At 37.8% G+C, this 19814-nt stretch overlaps 1 protein-coding gene across 3 annotated transcripts in view; it reads left to right on the forward strand.

The window, feature by feature from the left end:
- Nucleotides 1-19814, forward strand: part of pex5lb (peroxisomal biogenesis factor 5-like b) — a 65028-nt gene that overhangs the window by 24314 nt on the left and 20900 nt on the right. The window contains exons 2-7 of one of the 3 annotated variants that reach the window (XM_042717848.1): nucleotides 9605-9697; nucleotides 14938-15049; nucleotides 15387-15599; nucleotides 16629-16758; nucleotides 17383-17473; nucleotides 18667-18750. In XM_042717848.1, coding sequence (XP_042573782.1) covers nucleotides 9605-9697; nucleotides 14938-15049; nucleotides 15387-15599; nucleotides 16629-16758; nucleotides 17383-17473; nucleotides 18667-18750 — 723 coding nt within the window. The remainder of the gene's footprint in view (nucleotides 1-9604; nucleotides 9698-14937; nucleotides 15050-15386; nucleotides 15600-16628; nucleotides 16759-17382; nucleotides 17474-18666; nucleotides 18751-19814) is intronic. The other 2 variants (XM_042717849.1, XM_042717850.1) reach the window with 2 other exon arrangements.

Here is a 19814-nt window from a genome sequence, read left to right on the forward strand (position 1 = left end):
ATGACACTTTGCTACAATGTAAAGTAGTGAGTGTACAGCTTGTATAACAGTGTAAATTTGCTGTCCCCTCAAAATAATTTTAATGTCTAAACCGCTGGCCACAAAAGTGTAAATGTCTAAATTGGGCCCAAAGTGTCAATATTTTGTGCGCCCACCATTATTTTCCAGCACTGCCTTAACCCTCTTGGGCATGGAGTTCACCAGAGCTTCACAGGTTGCCACTGGAGTCCTCTTCCAGATGTTAGAGATCTTCCCCTCCTCCACCTTCCGTTTGAAAAAGCCCATGCTTGGCCAATCGATCACCTTAAAGGCCAATTTATACTTCTGCGTCGAGTGTACGCCGTAATTCGCTGCCATCTGGCAGTCTTTGTAATCTCCCGAAGAGTAGTCATACAGATGGCTGTATTTCCTCACTTCTTCAATTAATCGCTCGGTCACTTGGTCCATTTCCATGTTGGCTCTTCACTGAATTTCGGAATTTAAAAATGGCGGGCGGTCCAGAGTGAAGATCATTCCGGAAATGTGTAGGAGGAAACGTGATACTACCAAGCCGACCAATCACAGATCTTGCAGTCTGCGTCGTCGCGACGCGTAGTTACATTTTTGAGGAGGTGCGCGTCAGGGTACGGCGAAGGGTACGACGTATGGTATGGTACCTACTACGCGCACCTGACGCAGAAGTATAAATTGGCCTTTACCCTCAGCTTCTTTAGCAAAGCAGTGGTCGTCTTTGAGGTGTGTTTTGGGTCGTTATCATGTTGGAATACTTCCTTGCAGCCCAATCTCCGATGGGAGGGGATCATGCTATGCTTCAGTATTTCACAGTACATGTTGGCATTCATGGTCCCCTCAATGAACTGTATCTCCCCAGTGCCAGCAGCACTCATGCAGCCCCAGACCATGACAATCCCACCACCATGCTTGACTGTAGGCAAGACACACTTGTCTTTGTACTCCTTACCTGGTTGCCACGACACACGCTTGACACCATCTGAACCAAATAAGTTTATCTTGGTCTCATCAGACCACAGGACATGGTTCCAGTAATCCATGTCCTTAGTTTGACCTTGTAACAATATTGAGTCACATGACACCGGGGAAAGAAAATGGCTAATTGGGCCCAATTTGGACATTTTCACTTAGGGGTGTACTCACTTTTGTGGCCAGCGGTTTAGACATTAATGGCTATATGTTGAGATATTTTGAGGGGACAGCAAATTTACACTGTTATACAAGCTGTACACTCAAAGTGTAATTTCTTCAGTGTTGTCACATGAAAAGATAAAATAAAATATTTACAAAAATGCAAGGGTTATACTCACTTCTGTTAGATACTTTATATTTAATCAAGTGTGTTTTATTGGGGTAAATGATCTACAAGCATTTCACATATTTCTATGCACACTAATAATATTAAACTACTTTCGCTACACTACGGTTATACACATTTATTGCATTTATTTTCAATAAAACTGAAAAAGGCTTAGAAGATTCCTTATAATGTGGCTCCCTCTAGTGGATAAAATTAATATCACAGCCTTCATCTTCCAGTTGAAATGGCTGATAGTTTAGAATTTGATTTTGGCAGGGGCTATTTGAATACAATAAATTCTCTTTACACTAAGTGAAAATAGCATATTTTATTAGCAATAGATTCTATTTACACTATTTAATAATAGGAGTATTTTCTTACATTAATAGTAGTTTGATGTTTGTACTACTTAGTGCAAATAGTGGCCAATATCTGCACTTCATTATTGTAGTAGGCTACATTATAAAACAGTATAGGCTACGATAATAACATATTGAGTGTAAATAAATGTTTTTATCTAAAAATTATTAAATGGATGCGGCCCCTACAACTAGCCCTAACCTCCATGTTATTTTCAACTTTTCGATAATTTCGTACATTTTTATTGAAAGTATATGCCTTTCCGATGTGATACGGGATGTGAAAAGGGAGAAGAAAGAGTTCGGCAGAAGGCGGAATCGAACCCGGGTCCGTCGTGTCAAAAATGACTGCTCTACCATTTGCACCACAGAATCTGATAGTTTGTGTGAGTTTTTTTGTAGTGTTGAGTAACACTACCACACGTTGGTAGGCGGAGTTAGTGTAAGTAGTCTCTGCCAAAATAAACACAAAATAATGATTAAAAATAGCCTACAGGAGCGTTTTATTTTCATGAGAGGGCAATCGAATGTGCCCATTCTCTTTTGGGCTCTGTACCTTGTTGTCTATCCGCCATAAACATTCATAAAGGCTTGCACTCGTTATTAAATTATGCACATATCCAAAAAGGAATTCATTACTATGCACATATCCAAATAGGAATTCATGATATCTTAAACAACAATTTTTACTAGTGAAAATGTAATTTTAACATGTAGAATTAAGTTACAGATATCAAGAAGTATGTGTATTACTAGTTGTAATTTCATTTTTGATATGATAAACGTATTTCTGCAAGTGATGACATCATTTTTGATATCAAGAATTCGTGTTGGTACTAGTGGAAATGTAATTCCTGATGTCAAGAATTAGCATTTTAACTAGTGAAAATTTTATTGCTGATATCAACAATTCATATGTTTAAATGTTAAAAGGGCGCCAAAACTATTACAGATATCAAAATGCATTTCTTACTAGTCACAGTTGTAAATGCACATATCAGCTTTGTATTTCTTACTAGTAGAAATATAATTTTTGATATCAACAATGACATTTTTACTAGTTAAAAATTGTCACTAGTTGAAATGTTAATTCTTAATATCATCAATTTAATTGTCACTAGTGACAATGTTCATATCTGATATCTGAAAATGTATTTCTGATATCAGCAATTGGGAGGGGAATTTCTGATATCTAAAATGGCTTTCTTACTAGAAACAGTCACATTCATGATATCAAAAATGAACATTGTCACTAGTGACAATTAAATTGTTGATATCAAGAATTAAATTGTTGATATCAAGAACAGACATCTGTACTAGTAACCATGTGATTACTGATCAAAAATAAAGGTTTTTACTAGTAAGAATTGTATTTCTGATATGTGTAATTGGAATTTCAACTAGTAAGAAAGTAATTCTTGATATCAACAATTAAATTTGAATGGCAGCCTATGGTGACATTTAACTAGTGAAAATACAATTGCTGAAATCAAAAATAGCAATTGTTACTAGTAGAAATCCAATTCGTTATATCAAGAATTAGCATTTTAACTAGTGAAAACTGAATTGTTGATATCAAGAATTAACATTGTTACTAGTGGAAATGTAATTGCTGATATCAAAAGTAGTAATTGTTACTAGTAGAAATCTAATTCCTGATATCAAGAATAAACATTTTAACTAGTGAAAATTGAATTGTTGATATCAAGAATTCATATCCTGAGAATTAAAAAAAATTCAAAACGGCTTGCCATAAATAGGTGAGTGCAAGCCCATTAGTTCCACGCACTACCAGAAAACCCGGCAGTTCTTAAAAGTGAAGAATTCCAATGGAATGCTGTTATTTTGACAGGAAAATACAACAGGAAATATCGTTTACATGTAGCGCGTCAATTCTCTCTCTCTCTGCGTGTGTGTGAAACAAAGTGACGTCGAGTTGTGCACCATCACAACAAGAGTTTACGGTATGTCAAATACAGGTGCGCTGCACATCCATTCAGATGAACTGAAAAATATCACAGATCGTTTAAAAAAGAAATTGAAACTCTGAAGGGCTCAGTCAGAGAGTGTTCGCCGAGTGAAAATATATCTGTGCTAAACTTATACTTAGCCTCCAACTCACGCACTGGTGAGTAAAATCTGAGAATTTATTAGCCATTGGTTAAAGGGATACTCCGCCCCAAATTGGAAATTTTCCAAACCCGTAAAAGCTCCGTTCATCTTCGGAACACAATTTAAGATATTTTGGATGAAAACCTGGAGGCTTGAGACTGTCCCATAGACTGCCATGTAAATAAAAATGTTTTGGTATATTTTGGTTGTGAAAGTGGTGGATTGAATACTCCATCTGTCATCAGACGTGTAATCTGGGTTATATGAAGTGACAGGAACATTATTGAAAAGTATCCAATAATTCCTTTGTCAATGGTCTCCTCTGTGTCTCTCAATAGCACCGTATGCTGTGTATTCTCTTCTGTGTCATCCGCGCCACAAGGATGCGCTGTTTCTACTTGTATTTAGCTTTGATTTGAAATAAAACAGCGCATCCTTGTGGTGCGGATGATACAGCAGCATACGGTGATATGGAGTGACACAGAGGAGACCGTTAACAAAGGAATTATTGAATAAAATTGTTATTTTTGTTTTCTTCGCTTACAAAAAGTGTTCCCGTTGCTTCATATAACCCAGATTGCATGTCTGATGTCAGATGGAGTATTCTGACAATGACTTTCTTACCTTTTATGGACCTTGACACTGTTATTTACATGGCAGTCAATGGGACAGTCTCAAGCCTCCAGGTTTTCATTCAAAATTACTTCAATTGTGTTCCGAAGACGAACAGAGCTTTTATGGGTTTGGAACGATATGGGGGTAAGTGATTAATGGGTGTAGCATCCCTTTAATATTAGACATCATTTAGTTGCCCAGAGTGAAGATTTAGTCGCATATGCGAGTGATTTACCCGCAATGTAGAGGGTTGTGAAACTTAAAAGGGTTGAAATAAACTTGAGTGCTTGTGGTGTTAAATGCTCTGTTTTTTGACCATTTAAACTACATAAATCAAATGTTTAGTGTATTGTCTCTGAAATAAAGTGGCAGTGATCAATTAGAATTTATTAATTCATTTATTGTAGACTTTATTGTAATAGAAGAAGAATTTTTTTTGATGTTTTATCAAAATTATTAACAAATAATAAGAGCATGTTTTTTATTTTTTTATGATGTGTGTGTAAGATGTAAATCTGTAACACTTATAAGAAATAAACTACATGGGGTAGGGTTAGGTTTAGGAGTAGGTTCAGGGTTAGTACCTAGTTATTACCTAGTAATTGTAATTACTATAATAAGTACATAGTATGAACATGAGTAACATGGCTGTAAAATAAAGTGCAACCAATAAAATGCTAATCTGTGTTTGAAAACAGAGCGTTTATTTAATTTTTTTTTGGTATAAGAGCGTTTTTTTGTGTATATTAAGTATGTTTTTTTTTTAAATAACAAATCCAAAGTTCTATCATGAAACTCTAGATGGGGCTCAACTTTCAAATACTTGGGTTTTGATGGATAGTTCACCCAAAAATCAAAATTATGTCATTAATGACTCACCCTCATGTCGTTCCAAACCCGTGAGACCTCCGTTTATCTTCGGAACACAGTATAAGATATTTTTAGATTTAGTCCGAGAGCTTTCTGTCCCTCCATTGAGAATGTATGTACGGTATACTGTCCACGTCCAGAAAGGTAATAAAAACATCTTCAAAGTAGTCCATGTGACATCAGAGGGTCCGTTAGAATTTTTTGAAGCATCGAAAATACATTTTGGTCCAAAAATATCAAAAACTACGACTTTATTCAGCATTGACTTTTCTCCCGGGTCTGTTATGAGCGCGTTCACAGCACATCCGGTTCGCGAACGAATCACTCGATGTAACCGGATCTTCTTGAACCAGTTCACCAAATCGAACTGAATCGTTTGAAACGGTTCCCGTCAACAATAAGCATTAATCCACAAATGACTTAAGCTGTTAACTTTTTTAACATGCCTGACACTCCCTCTGAGTTCAAATAAATCAATATCCCGGAGTAATTCATTTACTCAAACAGTACACTGACTGAACCGAGCCAGATAACGAACGAAACATTGACTCGTTCTCGAGTCAAGAACCGGTTGAATCGGTTTTCGGATCACCGGTAGTGATGGGAAGTTCTGTTCTTCTCCACAAACCGGTTCTTTCGGACAGTTTGATTCAATAAACCGGTTGCCGAAAACGGTTCACCAGTTCTTTTGCGCTCGACGTAATGACTTCATTGGCGATGATTGCCCCTTGATTCAAGCCTTCGGTTTACCCCGCGCTCATAACATTAGCACAGAATCAGTTCAGAATCAATCACCAAAAGAACCAGTTCAGTTCAGACGCGCTGTGTGTCATTCTGAATCACGCATGCGCAGTATCATCAGCTCCTCGCTTCTCGAATCGGACGCGTCCGACAGAAACCGTTCTTGACTCGAGAACGAGTCAATGTTTCGTTCGTTATCTGGCTTGGTTCAGTCAGTGTACTGTTTGAGTAAATGAATTACTCCGGGATATTGGTTTATTTTAACTCAGAGGGAGTGTCAGCCATGTTAAAAAAGTTAACAGCTTAAGTCATTTGTGGATTAATGCTTATTGTTGACGCGAATCGTTTCAAACGATTCAGTTCGATTTGGTGAACTGGTTCAAGAAGATCCGGTTACATCGAGTGATTCGTTCGCGAACCGGATGTGCTGTGAACGCGCTCATAACAGACCCGGGAGAGAAGTCAATGCTGAATAAAGTCGTAGTTTTTGATATTTTTTGGACCAAAATGTATTTTCGATGCTTCAAAAAATTCTAACGGACCCTCTGATGTCACATGGACTACTTTGAAGATGTTTTTATTACCTTTCTGGACGTGGACAGTATACCGTACATACATTCTAAATGGAGGGACAGAAAGCTCTCGGACTAAATCTAAAATATCTTATACTGTGTTCCGAAGATGAACGGAGGTCTCACGGGTTTGGAACGACATGAGGGTGAGTCATTAATGACATAATTTTGATTTTTGGGTGAACTATCCCTTTAAGAAACCCTTCACCCTTCACTTCCCCAGCTCCACCTGTATAGATCTGCTACGGGGTGATTCATATATGCTATATGGGAGTATTTCTTACATGCTCACAGCAGCATGTTGTGGATGTATTGGCAGTAGCAAGTCTCGGATCAACTCCTCCAAGACCAAACACATTAACATTGTCATGTACATTACCATGCCAGTCCCTCTGAGAGGTGTCATGATAGACATGTAATTATTGTTGGTCAGTGTGCTATTTAATGTAAATATAAAAAATTATTTATTATTATATATTATAATACACAAGTGTACATGTAATACACAATAAAATAAAGACAAATATTGGATTTAAAATTTACATTAAACATTAAATTCAAGGCATACAGAAATGTGCACATACAGTGCATGAATTCAAAACTTACACAAATGTAGACATTTATTATAACTAAAGAAATAAACATATCTTATTAAATATGCCACACTTTACAGTATGCGTTGAGTTGTAAACACTAGATACTTTACATCTGCTGGCTACTGGACCTTCTTGACCTTCGGCAATGTGTTGATGTACATGTGACAGTTGAAGGTACTCCTCCAGAAATACACTGAACAAAATTATAAATGCAACACTTTTGTTTTTGCCCCCATTTTTCATGAGCTGAACTCAAAGATCTAAGACTTTTTCTATGTACACAAAAGGCCTATTTCTCTCAAATATTGTTCACAAATCTGTCTAAATCTGTGTTTGTGAACACTTCTCCTTTGCCGAGATAATCCATCCACCTCACAGGTGTGGCATATCAAGATGCTAATTAGACAGCATGATTGTTGCACAGGTGTGCCTTAGGCTGGCCACAATAAAAGGCCACAATATTAGAAAATTAAAAATTAATTGTTTCTGAAGTTTAGATTTCTTCCCATTTTTTCCCATGTTTAAATTTAATGGGATGGTGTGTACCACATACAGTATGCTCTGTTGCAAAACCCTCTTAGTATGTTCTAAAGGTCAGTTATGAGTGTGATGGAGTAGTTGTCAAGAGTGAAATGGCGCTCAGTGTGGGTTTTTGGGAACAAAATAATGAAGAGATAGATGGATGATCACAGACAGACTTGAGAGAAACCTCACAGAGAGCAAAGCCAACACAGGGGACATAAATACCTGACATTTCCCTTTACTATATGTTTTGCGTTATCTCCTTTAGTGCTTAGCTCACTTTCAAACAATAATATTCTGCTGAACAAATGCCTGACCTCTTATAATGAATAATGTAAGTGAAGACCAGTTACCTACAAAACATTTTTTTTTCTTCAGTAGAACTGTAAAGAAGATTTTTTTTTTGAGAATAAAAAAAGCATATCAAGGAACACAAAATTAATACCCCTGGCTTTTTTGTTTACATGGAGTGATGTTTAATAGTGCACTCAAATATTTAAATTATGGCCCATTTAAGACACAACTAGGCTAAGTTTTAACATGTGTACAACTGGTTCAGCTGGCCTGAGAATATAACAGAGACATGAGGTGGGCTTTTTCAGCTTTGGCCTGTAAGCATTCACTTAGAAACCACCTTGCACAACCCGTCATCTACATATGAGCACCCCTAGCAAGCACATGGCAACAATTTTGTAATCACCCTCAACATCCAACAATCATAGGCATTTTTTAAATAAAGTTAAACAAGTTTAAAACACAAACTTATTGACAGCATCTTTTTTTTTTTTTAAAAGATCTTTTGTTTTTTAGATGTCTCCAGAGTTTAAAAACATTTATTTTTGGTGTGTTTTTTTGCTGGACCCTGGAGTGTTGCATTAGAGGTTAACTGTATTGGTCACTATAAAACAGCACAATTAGATTTTCTTGGATTGCAATACGGGAGAAACTGTGTAGTTGTTCAACTCAGCAAATACATTGGGGTTTAAATGACATTCTGCAGTGTTAAACATTGAATGTGGGTTGATTAGTGTAGTTTTCTTTGATTCAATGTGGTGGCTTAAGTGTTTTTGTCTGTGTGTGTGGCGTAGGGACTGTTAAAAGCACAGTTGTTAGCCCCATGTTTTTGGCTGGTGTCTAGTCAGTGTATCCCTAAATGGAGCAATGGTTTACTACTCTTATGTACTGTAGCAAGTTTTTGCTGAGGATAAGTAGTTTTATGTTGTGGCAAAGTTTTGGCAATGATAACTGTTCTTCATATCAAATAGAACTTATTTATAGGGATGCACTAATATTACTGATAAGTGGATAATTATTTTCATGTTATGACCGATAAATAGCCAGTATTAAATTATAAACTAATTAGTATATACTAATTAAATAAAAATAAAATGCTGAAAGCTAAAATCAGTTATTGTAGATGCTACACAGGAATTCAGGCATCACAACATTTTTTATAAATGTACAGTACGAAAAATTGATACTTTTTAACATAAAATGTACTTTTAACAGTGATATTTAATTTTAAAGTTATTAAACCATTCACACTTAAATTAACCGACTGTCTGATAAAAATATATAATACAAACTTATTTGCCGAAAAATACTGGCCAATAAACAATATCAATACTGATATATGGTGCATCCCTAATTATTTATTTTGGCCTGTAGAATAGATGATAGCATGCTAATTATGCACATTGCTTTGTGTCAGTTGGGTAAATGTAACTTTTTTCAGTCAACAAAATATGGCTTAAAAAGCAAGAGGGTTTTTTTCTTGTAAGCCTGTAAATGATCAGAATTTCCTTTGAATTGGTAATGTTTTAATAGTGTTTCTCAAGGAACCCGCACAATTGCAGGAATTTGAACACAAACTGACACAACTCACTGTTGATTTCACTGTTGTAGGAGAAAGACTCTAGGGCGGTTGCTATGGTGCTGAAGGAGCTTCCAAGTAAGGCATCCTCAGATGGAAAACCCCTGCTCACCGTGACAACCAAGGTGGGCTGAGCACATACACCCACCAACAGGGAGCACCAAGCGTGAGTGTGACTGTGTGATAAGTGAAGTAAAACCACGAGCTTGGTAAACCCTGTTTTGAATATCCATTAGTGTTACATGTCACACATGAGCCATACTGTATGTGTGGAAGTGCTAAAGTTGCTTCTTGTTGTTGAAAGTAAGCTGCTTTATGGGGTTCACACTAGGTGATGTCATAAAGACCCATGAAAATGGGGTGTTCCTTTGAGACCGTCAGTGTTTCATGACACAAACAAGAGTGGCATTTGCTTTAATTGAGTGCTACTCTCCTCATAAGCAGCTGCAGAATGTTCTGTTGCTTAAATGTAATTTCTGTTTCTTGTTTTGGCTTTGAATCGCATGTACGTTAATCCAGAGCTGCATGTTCATGTTGCTGTTTGCTCACATTTAGGGAATCCTTCATTTGCAGGAAGCAAATGAAATGTGGATGTAGAGTCGTCATGTTAAGTTTGTTCACACATAGGGTATCATTTATTTGCAGGAAGATCCTTCAGTCATATGAAGTAAATAATTGGATGTCATTTTTGGCTATCTATAAAAGGTTTACCAAAACATTGGAGTGATTTGGAGGGCTTGGTTCTGTTCCATTGGGGATGTGGCAGAGAGCCATGCATTTCTTAATACATAGTGATGAGATGCTCAATGGGGAATTTACTGCAACTTACTGCTAAGAGCGTGTATTGTGAAAATGGGCTGAAAAACACTTGCTATCTCATCACTTACAAAAGACCATGTGAAATTGAAAGTAATTGGTGAATTCTTGTACAATTTAGCCTAAATTTAGGATACACAAAAGACAAAATTTTGAGCAAATGAATGACCTTAATAATTATAATGCAATGAGGACGTTACTTCATACACAGGTAAGAAAATATGCAATTATATTTAGGATTCATAGGGGGGACTTAACTAAAAATGGACTGTACCCACTATTAGCACAATGCTGTTTTCACTTAAAGAATTTTGAAAATCAGGTAACAGTGTAAACTGCCATTTTAATGCTTGGTTGTGTTGGATGCAGCAGACTACTGAAGTCTGGCATACTTTACTTTATTATTCTTTAAAATGCAGAAAGTACACTCGACTGCTATTGTGAGTATAACATGCACACACACACACACACACACAAAAAAATACCCTATTAAATAAAATTACATTTAATTATTTTTTTTTTCTGTGGGCGGTCATAGAACAATGTTAATATGCCAGACAAATAGCATTGGGTTTTCTGAATAAGGCAAGTATATAATAAGCCTAATTTGCATAAACTGGCATGTTTTGAAAAGTAAGACCATAAATATCTGCACATTTAGTTAAACTGGATTCTGGGTGTTTTGTCAATAAATCTCTGAAACTTTTTGTGATTTCACCTTTAGAGTATAAAAAATGCTTGTAAGATTTCAGGAGGGACCTCATGTGTTCTTTACACATTACCAAGAAGCCTTTACCAAACACAAGGCTGTTAAATGGGTTCTGTTGTGTGCCTGCCCCATATTGATTATTTCTGACCTTAATTATGAAGTTAAAGGCACTTTCAGTGCTGACCTTTGTCAAGGGCAGTTGTTTTCGAATTTAGCAATTCTTGACAGCCGTAAAAATGGCCATTGTGTTACTTCTTATGGCCAAATAAGAAGGTTGTGTCACAACCTGCTACACCAGAATAATTCATTGATGTATGTACTGTATGCACATATGTATGTATATTGTATTGTTACATGTAATGGTCTATTTGATTATTGTAAACAAATCAATATATTTATGAAAATGTATTTAGAAATGTCATTGAGTTACAGAATTGCATCAAATAAAAGATGCAATATGCTCGATAGTAAGTATCTGATTTTTTGGTCTGAATCAGAGATTTCAATCATTGCTACTACTATCCACAGGTAGTAAGACTCCCTCTGTGTTGTGAGATTGGATGATTTACTGTATAGGATAATAATCTTAGTTCGAATTATTTCATGTTCTCACTGGAATGAGTATGTAATATGATGATGTAACATTTAAGGAGATTACTGGTTGCAGCAATCATTGGAATGGAAACATGAAGGTGTTGGAGAAACTAAAGCTAAGAGTCTTTTACTTTCGTAACTGGTTTTCTTTACCAGTTAGCATTTTCTAAGGCACTAGGCTAAGCTGTTAGTTTGCGAACCAAACTAAAGGTGCAGTCACATTTATTATTGTTCCATGTAAGGACGAAAGTTTTCCCACAGATTTCTCAACGGGATCAATTAGGTCATGCAAATTTGTCACTTTGACCAACAACTTGAGTGACTTGAGTGTGTAATTATAGTGTGGGCACTATTTGTCATAGTGTGCAGCTGGAGTGCCCAAGACGGCCACCAGAGGGTACTCCTGTGGTTTTGTGTGAGCACCTGGCTTGTGTTGTTTTTATCTGGTGGCATGTGCCCTCTCCTGTCTTATTGTCTGTCCATTCCCATCTTGTCACCTCATTATTGTTTCAGTTGCTCGTCTCCTCGTTACCCTCCTCGTTTATCTCGCTATTTATTCTCCAAGTGTCTGTAGTCCTATGCTGATCCGTTGTTATAAGTCAGAAGTACTTGTTGTATGTGTGGTACCTGCTGCTCTGTTCTGCTTTGCTGTGCCTTGTTCCTGGCCCGCCTGCCTGCCTGCCTGTTTTTTCCCCCTTGGGTAGTTTTTGTTCGTTTTGTTTCATTTTATTATTAAAGAGACCCATTCTTCTCCTGCATTTGAGTCCTTGCCTCATCTCTCTTCCGGTACCGTGACAGAACAGATAAGCCTAATGAGGATTCAGCGGAGAATGGTCAATCTCCCACTGCCAGCCTCCACTACCAGTAGCCCACTCTACCAAGGTATGCTCCAATTATCGGTATTGAGTTCCCTCCAGCAACGGGGGACTGACCTGAGGGAATTCGCCTTGGAATTCAGGACTGCTGCAGAGGGTCTGGAGTATAATGATATGGCTCTCAAGGACTTGTTTTCTTATGCAATTGATGAGCCCATAAGCACCTGGAGGATGTACGGCACTGAACACCTGTCTTTTGGGGCATTTATCGACTTTCTAGTCCACAACGGGAGACAGTCAGTTCCTGAACAGGAGGGGTGTCACAAGATGGCTGCCAGTCCAGAGCCTCTTCACAGGTGGGCAGCCAGTCCAGAAACTCTTCACCGGGTGGGCCCAGGGCTTTTAAGGCTGGCTTCCAGTTTGGTGGACCCACTGCTGAGGTCTGTGCGAGCTGCTGGCATCTCTAGGCTGTTAACAAGTCCGATGGTCCTGGAGGACCGACTCTGGTGGTCCTGGAGGAGCGACTCTGGTGGTCCTGGAGGAGCCTTCAGAGTCCACTCAAGAGCCAGCTCCAGTCCTGGAGCCTTCAGAGTCCATTTATGCACTCGCTCCAGTCCGGGAGCCTTCAGAGTCCAATCAAGAGCAAGCTTCAGTCCAGGAGCACTCAGAGTCCACTCAAGAGCCAGCTCCAGTTCAGGAGCATTCAGAGCCAACTCATGAACTTGCTCCAGTCCGGGAGCCTTCAGAGTCCACTCAAGAGCCAGCTGCAGACCGGGAGCCTTCAGAATCCACTCCAGAGCCCACGGGCCTGCTCCAGTTCCTCCCGAAGTGGCGGCATCTGCTGCAGAACCTCCCATGGTGGCGGCATTTACTTCAGCTCCTCTCAAGTGTTGGTTCTCTTCTCCGCCTGCTGTGCCCTGGTGAGCTTCTGCTCAGCTCTGGTGGGCTTCAGCTCTGCCCTGGTGGGCTTACACTCCACCCTGGTTCCATGATCTACCTCCGGATCCAAGTTCTCTTCCCCTACACGGGCCTGGCCCACCGTCCCTCCCCCTAGTCCACCTCCATTCCGCCTCCCTCCTGGATTCCTTTGACATTTGGTGGAGCATCTGTAATCCGCTCTTTAAGGGAGGGGTTATGTCATAGTCTGCAGCTGGAGTGCCCAAGACGGCCACCAAAGGGCACTCTTGTGGTTTTGTGTGAGCACATGGCTTGTGTTGTGTTTGTTTGGTGCCATGTGCTCTCTCCTGTCTTATTGTCTGTCCCCTCCCATCTTGTCACCATTATTGTTTCCATTGCTCTACCTGTGTCTCCCTCGTTACCCTCCTCTTAATCTCCCTATTTATTCTCCAGGTGTCTGCAGTCCTGTGCTGATCCGTTGTTATATGTCAGAAGTACTTTTATGTGTGGTATGTACCTGCTGTTCTGCTTTGCTTTGCTTTGCTTTGCCTTGTTCCTGGCCTGCCTGCCTGCCTGATTTTTCCCCTCGGGTAGTTTTTGTTAGTGTTGTTTCAATTTATTATTAAAAAAACATTATTCTCCTGCATTTGAGTCCTCGCCTTATCTCTCTTCTGGTACCATGACACTATTGACAATAAAGCTTTTAGCCTGTGGAATTTTGCAAAAAATTTGATAATGTGACTGCACCATAAACTGGAATTTCAAAGAATGTGAACTGTTTAATTTGACAATTTTTAAAGCTTGTAGTATACTGTGATCACTGCCGTTGTTAACAACCAGGAGCACTCTCCCGTGTCCTGTGATGACTGGAGTCCATTGAGGTCCTCTATGACAAATCTAACTCATTGAGCCCAGGGGAGAGGGGAACAACCTGGAAAAGTTGTGAATTTAAGTGACAGCCCTGACTGTGATTTGCATTATGTAATTACATGAATTAAATGTGTAATTACATCGATTACATATTTTCATGACTAAGAAAAATATGTGGTGATTTTCTCTCATTTCCAGTGAGGCACAAATAGACTACCAATTAAAAACTCTGGCACTTGAAATGCTTTGGGGTCCAAGCGAGCTCTTTGCAGGGGGATATTACCTTGCACAACATTGTCATCTTCCAACAGGGGCTAGCTGGTCCATGCTAACATGCCAAACTTTGACCAAGACCACTGATAGCGCCAAAGCATTTTCACTTTTGGGGCAAATCAACCTACAAGGTTATTAACTTAAAGTAGTTTCTGCCTATTAAACAGAGAAAAAGTATTTTAGCAGTGTGGTGAAACAACAAAGAGGGGGTGATATTAAGGAAAAGGGGTATGACATGAACTAGAAACAAGAACTTAAAATAAAATACTGACTTGACCAAAAACATTAAATGGGAAACAAAATAAATGTCTACATAAATGTTACAAATAAGTTCAATATGTTGTGGAAATGGGTGAATGCTAAGTGAAAATTTTTGGTTTATGTGTTGCAGTTGTGTAGTGAGCAGCAAGAGAGCCGTCCGTTACTCAGCCCTTCTATTGATGACTTCCAGAGTGAGAGCAAGAGTGATGGATCCACACGGCTAGTCACCTCCAACACAGCAGGTTCCCCCATAATTACTGCTCTGTCATCTGTTCCTCCTCTCCTTCTCATTCATCTGCTCTTCTCCCCCTCTATCCCATAGCTGTTAGGCACGAAATGTTTTTTTATCCCTTGTTTACAAAAAGTAGTTTTCAACTGGTGTTGCTTGGTATTTACTCTTTGTCCCAATGAATCCTTTAAACTAATTTCAAAATAATTTTTTTGTAGATATAAATTTGTCACTATTCATGATTGGATTTTTTTTTCATCAATAAATATGTGTCATGGTTAATGGTAAGAGAATACAGGTTTTCATTCTGGTTGACTCTTGTTGGCAATGTTTTGTTCCATATTCTCTAGTCTTGTCCACAGCACTAGACTTGGTGGACTTGAGTGAACCTTGTGAGAGAAGGTGGAGCTGGGACAGATGGAGTCCCCGTGGGTCTCGTAAGAATGGTTTCTCTAAGAGTAGCCTTCGCAAGAAGAAGACTGAAGAGACTGAGCTGATCCAGGTGGAGACAGAGCCATCATCTCCCAGCCGTTCTAACCCAGAAAGAGCCTCATTAGATTCAGGTATTTTGCTTGTTAATGAAAGATACTTTGGCAATGTTGTTAAAATTCACCATAATTCAATTTAGTTGTCAGTTGAGATTTGTTTCGCCTTGATGTCTTTTACTTTTGGTGCCATCAGAGGTTACTGAGACTTTACAATCTGATGCAAAATTTCAAAAAAAGAAAAAAAAAGGGCACTGTGGTATTATGATGATTATGATCTGCCTGGGTTGTCCCCGACACCAAATATATGGTAGCTGTATCTCCCTGCTATGAGCAAAACGTTAATTCATGAAACCCTCTAACGCATTAGCCAAGTTGTCCCTTATAATCTATGAAAGGCCTGCATTTATGAAATTGATTTAAGTGTAAAGTTCTTTTAATCAATTTAAGAGGTGCTTATGATTAAATTACAGCTGATTTAATCCAGGCTCTCAGTGTAATTACATTTTTGCCCTTTGTTGTCTATTATTTTAATCCCATTGGCCACTTGATCAGTAAGCAGTCTGCACTTTAGCATTTCCATTAGCATATTATTAGATTTATAGTAGTGGAACTGGATTGGTGAAAAATTATGGAAATGGTTTAAACACACAGAACTGTGACTTTCATGACACTGATGCCCCAAGTAGGAATGTATTCATTTTTGTTTTAGCTTTGTTGTTTGTCTCAAGCTTATGCTAAAAATGTTTTAAAATGAAACGCTACACTGGCTTATTTTAATCCTCTGGGAAGCTTTAACAACTTGCACTGTAAAGTTCATTTCCAGTAGATTATGCCTTAAGCTTCTGTAAGCTAAACCATTGCCATGTTTTCCCTGTTGTACTATATTTATCATTCCACAGCCCAACTGCTTTAATCAATTGCGAGCTCCAAGCTATAGCCTGGTTGAGATAGGCAAGCCTTGAGCTGTAAACTGTATCCTTATCTGCTGCTGGGTAGCCTTAATCTACCTTTTGGACCAATGTGTTGTTTCATTAAAAGCAGAGTTTGTGACAGCCTGTCAGTTTTATTTCCTGTCACACTCCATACTAACTGTCCTGTCTCCAGTGAGCAGCTCGCCCTTGGAGAAATGGGAGGAGGTGAGCCTTCACCCAGACAGTGCCTTGAATGGAGGGCGGAAGTGGAGATATGAGAGGAAGAGGTGCACCTCCAACCATTCATCTAGTGAGCTTTTGTGGTATGGTCAGGTTTACACATTATTGTGCAAATGTTATCATGGTGTCCTAACCAGGCGTGATATGATATGTTTCCATATTTAGTGTTTAATTTAGTCACAAGGTGTGCTTAACTCTTCTGGAGCCATAAGATAATATTTATGCTGCTTCTATAACTAATACTGGGGTAAAACAAAAACAAAGCATGTTGAATTTTTACTTTCTATACCCCAAAGCCATTAAATTAGATTTAATAAGCCATTTTAAAAAGAATATTAACATGTAGTTAGACTAAACACTTTTGGACAGCTGTGTCACTAACATTATTAGAATAACTGTTCTTGAATACATAATACCATTATTATAAATGGAATTGAAAATTTTCAAGTCAGTTCTACATATTTTATAATTTTCTCTTCAAATAATTATGAGTGGCCTCTTTTTTTGTCTTTGGCACTGATTTTAGTAAGCTTTGGGGATAAATCTACTTATTGGTTATAAAGGATGAAGAAAAATAGAATGCATTTTAAGAGTATCATGTTAGATTTGAGTTGTTCAATTCAGTTGAATAATTCAGTTGCCTCTGTGTATCATTATCATTATTGCAAGAAGTAAGATCATTATTCACAGCATCTCATCCTTTTCAGGTCTGCAGACTTTAAAACAGATTTCTTTAACAGTCATAGTGCCCTGGAGCTCAGCATTAGCACGAAGTCAGACCCTGGGCCAGCCCCTCAGGTACACACTAATGATACTTTGATCTCATGTAAAAGAATGCAGCAGCATTCAGTATTGATCATCATCTTCCCTCACACTCAGAAATGTATTCCTGTGTGCACTTAAAATGGTACAAACCCTTCTCACTAGGGCCTTCTGGGGACAAAATTTTTCCATTAGAAAAAAGAAAATCAAATATTGGAGGTACTAAAATCCAAATAGTAAGCTGAGGTACCTGAGGAAAGACAGTTACAGAATGCTACTCTAAAAAGCCTTTCATGTTTCTAAGGTGCAGTTAATGGAAAAAGGTACTATTGTTGTATTAAGTACAGGATTTTTACCTTCATGTACCCCTTTCCTGAATGTGCATCAAAAATATGTTTTGCCAATTTTTTCTGTTTTGATTACTCAATGTAATATATTTTTTGTATTTCTGTATCTTTTCCTCTTAAGGATTTTTTTATAGTTTTTTTATTTAATAAACCTTTATATTACCCACAACTTTAATGAAGAACTGAGTACAAGAATAATATACAGTGGCCTCAGAAAGTATTTAATATACCAAAAAATGTCTAAATGTCACTGCATTAGATAACAAAATCTTAATGAACGGACAGCACAAGCATACTTTTTAAAGAAAACATTTTACAGAAAGATGTGTGTTCTACATGATAAAACAGTAGATTAACTGTTCAAAGTTAAGACAAAGCTACTTTGTTTGCGGTATTGCAGGAAATTGGTAGAGTAGTATATTTTAACATTTTTATTTAATATTATTTATTATTTAACTATTGTAATATTTTTTATTTTTTTATTTTGGGTTAAAATTACCCAACTTTTAATAACTATCATCTGTGGTTACTCTGCTAGAACATTTGTGTAAACTTGAGAGGAACTGGCATCGCACATCCACTAAAAATCACACTGAATTCAGATACATTTAAATTCCAATATGGTAATTAAACTTTGTTAGTTCATGACAAATTATTTATGAAAGATTTTAGCATCTTTTATTTGCAGATTTCTCTTGGTTTGATAGTTTATCGTCTCATTTGCTTAAGTTTTCAGATACTTTTTGGGGCCACTGTATACTAAAAATTAATATTGGCCATAACTTTAAGGTTGCTTATTCAGCACGATCTGAGGACAAAGACGATGATACAAAGGGACTGCTGGTTGACCTTGTCTGCATGTGTGTGACCATCTGTGTGCAGCGGCAGAGGCCCCAGCTGGGTGGTACTTTACTGGGGAGACAACACTCAGAGGAGGAGTTTGTTCGAGCCAAGGCTGCTGTGGAGGTGAGACACCATCCCTAGAATACACACACAGATGCTAACACAAGAAAATCACGGCTACTTATTCATTTGAAAAGTTTGGAAAAAGTCTTCTGTGCTACCACAGAAATCTTCAAACCTCGGGGCTTACTCACAATGTATCTGACCACCTGGGAATTGCAGTTTCTTGCATTCTGTAAGGTCAGTCTCACTCTGTAAGTTAAGACTGCATAATTGGTGTATTTTTAGCCTAGGAGTGCAGCATCAACACAAATGACATCTCAAAGAGGTTGCTTTGTGATGATGTCAGCTCTTACCTCTCTAGTCTTCCATCCAGAGATGCTTATTGGGCAGTAATATTCATAAGACATCCTTTTTAAAGTGATGTGCTCAGCAAAGAAATCAGTAAAAAATGCCAGAGCATCTGTACTGTAGCTATATTAAATAGTGACACCAAGATCCAATCATTATCATGATCCAAAATATATGATTGTTTTATATGAGATTACCTTGTATTTTATTGCTGTTTTCTTTTATAGCACACTCTAATGTATGCTTTTATATTTAAATTACAATAAAAAAGTTTTCTGCTCATATTTAACTGAACATGATCACTATTGTTATATTTACAGTTGAAGTCAATGTTTACTTTTTTTTTTGAAGAAAAGTAATTAAATTCTCTAATAAGAAAAACTGCATTTGGCAAACAAATTTTTTTGGGAACATTTTTTTAAGCAAAATGGCTTTACTGCTTATTTATATTTGAACAACTAAGTTATGCCTTTATTAGATAACATAATGAAGTTGAGACAGTAAATAATGGAAGAGGAGAGAGAGGCTCAGGATCCAGAAAGGATTTCATGTTGAACTTGGCTCACCTGAGGCAGATCTGCACCATATGTCAGACCGCTGCCCACAAGGCTGTCTCCAACAATACGGGAAAAACATTTGCAGAAAACATAAAACACGTAATTACAACATAGAGGGGACACCTTCAGACCCCTTTGACTGTCAAGGTGAATAACTCGCTTAATTTTAGAACCTTCAAATTTATGAATGAACAGTTTATGGTATTTGTAAAAAAAAAA

Source organism: Cyprinus carpio, chromosome B2 (genome assembly GCF_018340385.1).
Source record: "Cyprinus carpio isolate SPL01 chromosome B2, ASM1834038v1, whole genome shotgun sequence".
Lineage (NCBI taxonomy): Eukaryota > Metazoa > Chordata > Actinopteri > Cypriniformes > Cyprinidae > Cyprinus > Cyprinus carpio.